This window comes from Mustelus asterias, chromosome 11 (assembly GCF_964213995.1).
Source record: "Mustelus asterias chromosome 11, sMusAst1.hap1.1, whole genome shotgun sequence".
NCBI lineage: Eukaryota > Metazoa > Chordata > Chondrichthyes > Carcharhiniformes > Triakidae > Mustelus > Mustelus asterias.
In genome coordinates, this window is record NC_135811.1 from 46,306,255 (window position 1) to 46,316,508 (window position 10,254).

At 42.7% G+C, this 10,254-nt stretch overlaps 1 protein-coding gene across 1 annotated transcript in view; it reads right to left on the reverse strand.

Moving 5' to 3' along the window:
* fra10ac1 (FRA10A associated CGG repeat 1) overlaps nucleotides 1-687 on the reverse strand; it is a 38,043-nt gene extending 37,356 nt beyond the window's left edge. Inside the window, exon 1 of the mRNA XM_078222918.1 lies at nucleotides 647-687. Coding sequence (XP_078079044.1) covers nucleotides 647-687 — 41 coding nt within the window. The remainder of the gene's footprint in view (nucleotides 1-646) is intronic.
* Between the last annotated feature and the right edge of the window lie 9,567 nt (nucleotides 688-10,254).

Consider the following 10,254-nt stretch of genomic DNA (forward strand, 5'->3'; position numbering starts at 1 on the left):
GACTGCCCCAGAACTGGGGGAGGCGGGCAGCTCCAGACCACACAACAATAACAACTAGTGTTCACTACTGAAAAAAAGATGTGGAAGCTTTCTGTGTTGGACTCATCAGGGCATCACAAGAATACCGGTTTCAGGGGAAAACAACAATTTATACTATCTGAGAAGAGAATGGTGTTTGGTTGATGAGTGGGCTCTGATCGGAGGTTTTGCCATCCAAATGCACCAGTTGATGGTGACTGACAGATAACTGCCAAGTACTGTTCAAAAATTTAAACCAAACAGCTTGACCCTAAAGGGTCATGGCATTGCCCTGGGGATTGAATCAGCAAATGGCTGTCACTTGTTTAATGGAACAGGCACAACATATGGACATGTCTTTCTGTCCAAAGAACAGGGTCCTGTGTATTAATGCATATGGCCTCTAGTACATGCAATTACACTACACTGAATCCAACTGACAATCTTAAATTGATTGTTCTTAGCACACAGGATTATTTAGCAAATGTTGTCCAATCACAGAATCGCATGAATGTTCAATGCCTTGTTTTGAGTTTTGCAAACATGGATTGATTGGGTATGGTGTGGACTTTGCAGCTGGAACACACTGATACAATCTGCCAGTCTTCAGATGAAGGGCCTAACATACCTATCATCACACTGACACTGAAGTTCATATACGAGATTCATATTACTCATTTGTGTGATAGAGAATCTTTTTGCTTACTGGTAATTAATGCTGAATACAACACGTATTGCTACTCCATTAGTAGCAGCATGAAACAGTTTTCAGGGCCAAAAATGATGGCCTTAAACCTGTTCATGAGTTTGTGCGAATTACCTTCAAGCAGCAGGTCCTTTGGATATAAGTTTGGACCTATCGTTAAGAATGATGTGCATTTCGTTGATATAGTCACACTTGTTAAGGATGACTATTCCCATCCCTTTGTCAAGTTTACTGATGTAAACTAGGTTTGTCTTAAGGCCTTGCAAAGCTGTAAGACATGTTGCTTGTGAAAGTCAGATCGTTGCGACTCCCACATTATGTGTGTGCAAGATCAGCTAGGTGTGCTTTCAAGGATTCATCACCTCTACCAATCGGAGTCCACTTGCCAACCAATCAGCATTTTCATCTCATAAGTATAAATGATTGTTTTCCCCTTATAATGGTGTTCTTGAGAAAAGTCCTGAAGAGTGCAAGACAAAACACTTCGACATCTCTTTTTTTCAGCAATACTCAAGTTCTGTACTACCAAACACCAACTTGTATTTGTGTAGGATACCACAAACACACCATTCAGCCCCACCATGCCAGAGTTTTCCTCCACTCAAGCTTCCTCCCATTTTTTCTCATTTAATTCAATCAAACTAATCCCTTTTCTATCCACTCCTTGTCTAACTCCCTTTAAAATGCACCAATTGGGCCTTTAGCATTATAAAACATCCCACGTCGCTTCACACTGCTTCATTCTCATCTCAGATAGAAACCTCTGAGAGTATTGAAGGGTTTTCTTTTGCTGTCTGTCACATGGCTACGGTGTAGGTGGTCAATGGCAGGATGTCCCAAATGTACTTCATGGCCATTTCTGCCGCCTGAGCCTGTGAAACAGGCTGATGAAGCCAATATTTCCCCCTCATTTAATTTGCCCGGTTTGAATTTCAAGTCTGGAAACAATTGTGACTAAAGTGATTTCCTAATTCGTTGACAAATCCCACATCAGAACAGCAGCGTCTGTTAGTAGCAACAGATTTTAATTCTAAGCAAATTAATAAGAACATTGATTTAAACTTGATGGTTTTATGAGGCACAGTGGTACTTATACAAGGGGAATATGGTGATCAGAAGTTTTGGCACTTCTGCCATGAGATTGTAATTAAGTGGTCTTTAAAACAGGACAGTTGTCACCGGAGGAGTATTTCTTTATTTTGATTTGATTTATTATTGTCACATGTATTAACATACAGTGAAAAGTATTGTTTCTTGCACGCTATACAGATAAAACTTACCGTTCATAGAGAAGGAAATGAGAGAGTGCAGAATGTAGTGTCACAGTCATAGCTAGGGTGTAGAGAAAGATCAACTTAATGCTAGGTAAGTCCATTCAAAAGTCTGACAGCAGCAGGGAAGAAGCTGTTCTTGAGTCAGTTGGTACATGACCTCAGACTTTTGTATCTTTTTCCCGAAGGAAGCGGGTGGAAGAGAGAATGTTCGGGGTGCGTGGGGTCCTTAATTATGCTGGCTGCTTTGTCGAGGCAGCGGGAAGTGTAGACAGAGTCAATGGATGGGAGGCTGGTTTGCGTGATGGATTGGGCTACATTCACGACCTTTTGTAGTTTCTTGCGGTCTTGGGCAGAGCAGGAGCCAAGCTGTGATACAACCAGAAAGAATGCTTTCTATGGTGCATCTGTAAAAGTTGGCGAGAGTCGTAACGGACATGCCAAATTTCCTTAGTCCTCTGAGAAAGTAGAGGCGTTGATGGGCTTTCTTAACTATAGTATATATTTTGGATGGATGATCCTGATACTCGTGAAAATAAGTCAGGCATTCATCAGTTCATTATCAAAGAACAATACAGCACAGGAACAGGCCCTTTGGCCCTCCAAGCCCGTGCCGCTCCCTGGTCCAAACTAGACCATTTTTTTGTATCCCTCCATTCCCACTCCGTTCATATGGCTATCTAGATCAGTCTTAAACGTTCCCAGTGTGTCCGCCTCCACCACCTTGCCTGGCAGTGCATTCCAGGCCCCCACTACCCTCTGTGTAAAATATGTCCTGATATCTGTGTTAAACCTCCCCCCCTTCACCTTGAACCTATGACCACTCGTGAACGTCACCACCGACCTGGGGAAAAGCTTCCCACCGTTCACCCTATCTATGCCTTTCATAATTTTATATCATAGTGGATGTTCCATGTTATGGTAAGAGAATGTGCTGTTTTATTGTAAGAAGTCTCACAACACCAGGTTAAAGTCCAACAGGTTTATTTGGTAGCACAAGCCACTAGCTTTTGGAGCGCTGCTCCTTCATCAGGTTTTATTGGGACGGAATAAATATATCAGCTACCCAAACGAGGTTCGAGATAAGATTTGGGAGTCAAAGTTCTGAGACAGCAATTGATGCCATGGAGTTTGGACTGAGTATCAACAGCTGCAAGGTCCCTTTAAGTCTTTGGGTTTTTTTCTAATGGTGGGTGCGGTCTAATGGCCAGATCTTTGAGGTCTGATTCTGCTGCAAAAAAAGGCTGCGACAAAGTAGTTTTTTAAAAAAGAAATCCCGCAGTTTAAATACTTCGTTTTCTATCTGCCATGCTCAATCTCGCCTCCACCCACACGTACTCAGCAGCTGAACCGGTCATTCCCTTGCCACCCTTCTTCCCCTCCACCCCCAGTCAACAACTCTTTGACCCTCACATTTTCACTCTGGAGTCTTGTGAAGACCATGATCACACAGAGAAGCATTTCAGTGTATAATTGTAACAACAACAACTTACATTTACATAGTGCCTTTAATATAGGCAAACATCCCAAGCTGCTTAAAAATTGGCAAGTCTGCATTTATTGCACATCCCTAACTGCCCTGAGACGGTGCTGGTGAGCCGCCTTCTTGAAGTGCTGCAGCCCAGGGGGTGCAGGTACACGCATAGTACCGCTCAGAAGGAAGTGCCAAGATTTTTTTAACAGAACATTGAATGAATGGCACAAAAACAGAAAATGGTGGAAAATCTCAGCAGGTCGGACAGCATCTGTGGAGAGAGAATAGAGTCAACGTTTTGAGTCTGGAGGATCTTTCGTCAGAGCTGGTATTTTGCTTTTATTGAATGAATGGCGATATAGCTCTAAGTCTGAATGGCGCGTGGTTTGGAGGGAACCTTGCAGGTGGTGGTGTTCCCATTGTCTGCTGCCCTTGTCCTTCTAGGCGGTAGAGATCATGTGTTTAGAAGTTCATTGAAGGAGCCCTGGTGAGCCTCTGCAGTGCATCTTGTATATAGTGCACATTGCTACCACTGTGTGTCGGTGATGGAGGGAATGAGTGTTTAAATTGGGTGTTGATCTGGCTGCTTTGTCCTGGATGGTGTCCAGCTTCTTGAGTGTTGTTGGAGCTGCACATTTCCAGACAAGTATTCCATCACACTCCTCACTTGTGACTTGCAGATGATGGACAGGCTCTGTGGAGTAAGGAGGTGAGTTACTTGCCTCAGGATTATCAGACTCTGACCTGCTCTTGTAGTCACAGTATTTATAAGGCTGGTGCAGTTCAGTTTCTGGTCAGTGGTAACTCACAGGATGTTGATCATGAGGATTCAGTGATAGTAATGCCATTGAATGTCAAGAGGCAATGGTTAGATCCTCTCTTGTTGCAGACGGTCATTGCCCGGTACTTGTATGGCATGAATGTTACTTGCCACTTGTCAGGTCCAGGTCTTGCTGCATTTGTACATGGACTGCTTCAGTATCTGAGTCATCGTGAATAGTCTTGAACATTGTGCAGTCAGTCATCAGTTAACATCCCCACTTCTGACCTTATGATGGAAGGAGGGTCATTGATGAAGCAGCTGAAGGTGGTTGGGCCTAGGACACTACCCTGTGGAATTTCTGCAGTGGTGTCCAGGAACTGAGATGATTGAACTCCAACCACCACAACCATCTTCCTTTTTGCCATCCCACTCTGACTGTGGTTCCAAATCCTGGGTAACCAAAGGATGTGCAGGGGAGGGTTAAGAGGTGGGGGGAGTAATAAGCACCAGGACCCATGATTTCTCTCCCTTGCCCTAGGAGTAACTCTGGCTAGACTGATGGTGGTGGTGGGGAATATTTGGGACTTTGGAGGAAATTTTAACATGGAAGAGTACATGGAGTTTTGGAGATGCTAAGGGTTTAAAGCCAATGAAATTGACAGCATGTTGAGAAGCCGCCCCATCCTCTGAGTTCATTTGACCCCATTAGTCTGTGTGCAAACACCCCCCTCAGGAGAGGCAGCTCACAACATAGAACATTGGCCAATTGGAGCAATATTAATAGACTTCTAAGTTCAACGTGTGATCCTTGGGTTGGCACTAGGTGATTTTTAAAATTCATTTAACAGATTGTGGGCTAGTATTTATTGACCATCCCTAATTGCCCTTGAGAAGGCCTTATTGAACCACTGCAGTCCCTGTGGTGTAGGCACATCCAGAGTGCTGTTAGGAAGGGAATTCCAAGATTTTAATCCAACGACAGAGAAGGAGTGATGATATACTTCTAAGTCAGGAAGGTGAATGGATTGGAGGGGAACTTCTAAGTGGTGGTGCTCCCATGACTCTACTGCTCTTGTCCTTCTAGATGGTAGCAGTCGTGGGTTTGGAAGGTGAGGCCTAAGAAACCTTGGTGAGTTGTAGCTGTGCATCTTGTAGGTGGTACACATTGCAGCCACTGTTCATCAGTGATGGGGGGGATTGAATGTTTGTGGAAGGGTGGCAATCAAGCAGGCTGCTTTTTACTGGATGGTGTCGAGCTTCTTGAGGATTGTTGGAGCTGCACTCATCCAGACAAGTGGAGAGTATTCCATCACATTCCTGACTTGTGACTTATGAAAAAGCTTTGGGGACTCAAGGAGGTGAGTTATTGTTCAAACAATTCCTAGCCTCTGACCTGCTCTTGTAACCACAGTATTTATATAGCTGGTCCAGCCCTGTTTCTGGTCATGATAACCCCCAGGATGTTGAAAATGGGGATTCAGCAATAGTAATACCATTGAATGTCAAAGGGAGATGGTTTGATTCTCTCATTTTGGAGATGGTCTCTCTTTTTGGAAATGTTCACACCACAGAAGTGTGAACATTACTTGCCACTCTTCAGCCACAACCTGAATATTGCTGGGGTCTTGCTGCATATTAGCATGGACTTCTTCAGTATCTAAGGAGTTGTGAATAGTATTGAGCATTGTGCAACCATCAGCAAACATCCCCACTTCTGACCTTATGATGGAGGGAAGGTCATAGATGAGGCAGCTTAAGGTGTTTGGGCTGAGGACACTAACAGAGAGACATGGCGGGCTGGATTGTGACCCTTGGGCTATATATTGGACAATTCTGTTATAGAATGACCACAAACTGAAGCAAAGCACAGGTACAAAAATGATAATTTTATAACTAGGATCAATTTGCATTTTGATTGCTGCTCTACATAGCTTGTATTTATTGATACTAAGTCTCCAGTCATTTCAGGACCATTCATGGCTATATGTGTCATCTATTTTCCTTTCCTATGTGTAACAAGATATGGAAATAAGGCAAACAAATAGGGAGGTCATGGAACCTATACAGATTAAAGGGGAGGAGGTGCTTGCTGCCTTGAGGCAAATCAGAGTAGATAAATCCCCAGGACCGGACAGGGTATTCCCTCGGACTTGAAGGAGACTAGTGTTGAAATTGCAGGGGCCGTGGCAGATATATCTAAAATGTCGGTATCCACGGGTGAGGTGCCGGATGATTGGAGGATAGCTCATATTATTCCGTTGTTTAAAAAAGGCTCAAAAAGTAATGCGGGAAATTATAGGGAACTTCTAAGTGGTGGTGCTCCCATGACTCTACTGCCCTTGTCCTTCTAGATGGTAGCAGTCGTGGGTTTGGAAGGTGAGGCCTAAGAAACCTTGGTGAGTTGTAGCTGTGCATCTTATAGGTGGTACACATTGCAACCACTGTTCATCAGTGATGGGGGGGATTGAATGATTGTGGAAGGGGTAGCAATCAAGCAGGCTGCTTTTTACTGGATGGTGTCAACTTCTTGAGGATTGTTGGAGCTGCACTCATCCAGACAAGTGGAGAGTGTTCCATCACATTCCTGACTTGTGACTTATGAAAAAGCTTTGGGGACTCAAAGAGGCGAGTTATTGTTCAAACAATTCCTAGCCTCTGACTTGCTCTTGTAACCACAGTATTTATATAGCTGGTCCAGCCCTGTTTCTGGTCATGATAACCTCCAGGATGTTGAAAATGGGGATTCAGCAATAGTAATACCATTGAATGTCAAAGGGAGATGGTTTGATTCTCTCATTTTGAGATGGTAAGTTTGACGTCAGTAGTAGGTAAATTATTGGAAGGAGTACTAAGAGATAGGATCTACAAATATTTGGATAGACAGGGACTTATTAGGGAGAGTCAACATGGCTTTGTGCGTGGTAGGTCATGTTTAACCAATCTATTAGAGTTTTTCGAGGAGGTTACCAGGAAAGTGGATGAAGGGAAGGCAGTGGATGTTGTCTACATGGACTTCAGTAAGGCCTTTGACAAGGTCCCGCATGGGAGGTTAGTTAGGAAGGTTCAGTCGCTAGGTATACATGGAGAGGTAGTAAATTGGATTAGACACTGGCTCAATGGAAGAAGCCAGCGAGTGATAGTGGAGGATTGCTTCTCTGAGTGGAGGCCTGTGACTAGTGGTGTGCCACAGGGATCAGTGCTGGGTCCATTGTTATTTGTCATCGATATCAATGATCTGGATGATAATGTGGTAAATTGGATCAGCAAATTTGCTGATGATACAAAGATTGGAGGTGTAGTGGACAGTGAGGAAGGTTTTCAAAGCTTGCAGGGGAATTTGGACCAGCTAGAAAAATGGGCTGAAAAATGGCAGATGGAGTTTAGCGCAGACAAGTGTGAGGTATTGCACTTTGGAAGGACAAACCAAGGTAGAACATACAAGGTAAATGGTAGGACACTGAAGAGTGCAGTAGAACAGAGGGATCTGGGAATACAGATACATAATTCCCTAAAAGTGGCATCACAGGTAGATAGGGTCGTAAAGAGTGCTTTTGGTACATGGGCCTTTATAAATCAAAGTATTGAGTATAAGAGTTGGAATGTTATGGTGAGGTTGTATAAGACATTGGTGAGGCCGAATTTAGAGTATTGTGTGCAGTTTTGGTCACCTAATTACAGGAAGGATATTAATAAGGTTGAAAGAGTGCAGAGAAGGTTTACAAGGATGTTGCCGGGACTTGAGAAACTGAGTTACAGAGAAAGGTTGAATAGGTTAGGACTTTATTCCCTGGAGCGTAGAAGAATGAGGGGAGATTTGATAGAGATGTATAAAATTATGATGGATATAGATAGAGTGAATGCAAGCAGGCTTTTTCCACTGAAGCTAGGGGAGAAAAAAACTAGAGGACATGGGTTAAGGGTGAAGGGGGAAAAGTTTAAAGGGAATATTAGGGGGGGCTTCTTCACACAGAGAGTGGTGAGAGTGTGGAATGAGCTGCCAGATGAAGTGGTGAATGCGGGCTCACTTTTAACATTTAAGAAAAGGTGGTACAGGTTCGTGGTTGAGAGGGGTGTGGAGGGATATGGTCCAGGTGCAGGTCAGTGGGACTAGGCAGAAAAATGGTTTGGCACAGCCAAGAAGGGCCAAATGGCCTGTTTCTGTGCTGTAATGTTTTATGGTTCTATGGTTCTATATATTTCATATTCCAATATTCTGTCGAAATAATTTTATAGTTTCTGAGCTGCATCTTCTGAAATCATTGTCCAATGTTTCAGTTCATGAGGACTGTTACTTTTTCAGTTTCCCTGCTTTACCTGTCTCCCAGACATGGAAAATGACTTTTTGCATATACACTGAAGACTGTAATGTTATAAATTAAACAATTTTGCAACTTTCAAAAATAATCCTCAGTAAACCCCTCCATTGCAGCTGCAATTTCCAGATTGTTCCTTTGGACATCTTTTGCAAACTAGATTTTAAATAATTTAGGTGTATTAATGTATAGTTTTACAAAGCAATCCACACTACTGCGGCAAGTGAGAACGAACAATTTGGTGCTCAGCCAAATCTCCGTTCACAGTGCCAGGACCGGAGAATCCCAGCTGCAGGTGAGGCCAGATGTTGGCTTTTGCTACCAAATAAACCTGTTGGACTTTAACCTGGTGTTGTTAAACTTCTTACTGTGTTTACCCCAGTCCAACGCCGGCATCTCTACATCATCTGTACACAGTGAGCCTATAGAAGATGCCAAATATATTCTTATTCCAAAAACTACTTTCAGATTTTAATGTTATTTCCACAATACTGCCAAAGGGATTAAATGTAATCATATCTGAAGACTTTTTGTTAAAAATATAAGTTAACAACATCTGTGTAAAGCTTTCCCTGTTTGGTGTGTAGTCCAGTCATACGATTCCCGTGAGACTGTTAGCAGTTGAAAATATCCTATTCACATCAGCCAGGTCCATGTTTCAACAGAAAACATGTTTCAACTGGAGACAGACCAGCATTCTGGCAATGTTTACGACCTCCTTGTTTATGAAACTGCTAGAGGTTATTTTAGATCACTCAAAACTTGGCTCTATTCTGTCTCCACAGATGCTGTCAGGCTTGAAGTGCTAGGTAGATTTGCTGGTGAAGATAAACATTCTTGTTATTGCTGATTCAGTGTAGATTTTTCTAATGGAGGAGGTGGTGGCATAGTGGGACTGTCACTGGACTCGTAATCCAGAGACCCGAAGTAATGCTCTGGGAACCTGTGTTCGAATCCCACCACAGCAGATGGTGAAATTTGAATTCAATAAAAACCTAGAATGAAAAGTCCTTAAATTAAATGTGGCCATGAAACCATTGATGTTAAAACCTATCTGGTTCACTAATATGCTTTAGGGAATGAAATCTGCCATCCTTACCTGGTCTGGTCTATCCTACATGTGACTCCAGCAAGCCACTCAGTTCAAGGGCAATTAGGACTGGGCAATAAGTGCTGGCCTAGCCAGCGACACCTACATCCAGGGAAAGAATTCAAAAGAAAATTGGGACCAGAAACTTTCACTTGTATATGGTTAGCCATAGCAGAATAATTTCTAACATAGATCACTCTGTCTATTATCAATTGCTTGCTGACTGAGTTATAAACGGTGGTCGAAAATAGTAAACAATCAAGATGGTAGGGAACTGTCAAAACATTTTCTGGTCATGCTTCTCATGTGAATTGTCTGTTCAATATACCACACTAAAATAAATGTAAAGCAAATAATAACTTTAAAAAAAAACCCTGACAGTTTAGTAATAAGAAAAATGTGATGTTATTGTATTTGAGGAGATCCAGAGGAATAAATTACAATCAGACTCTGTATATATATTTTTTCCATTGTATCTTCCAAGTTTTCAAGCCAGTTTTCCAAGTTTTCCGTTGCCATTACTGTGATCCATTCCAGAGTTTTGAACTGACACAATAGCTGGGGGTGGTTCTGGATACTTGCATTGGCTGAGATAAGGGTTATTTTTTTCCGCTTGTGC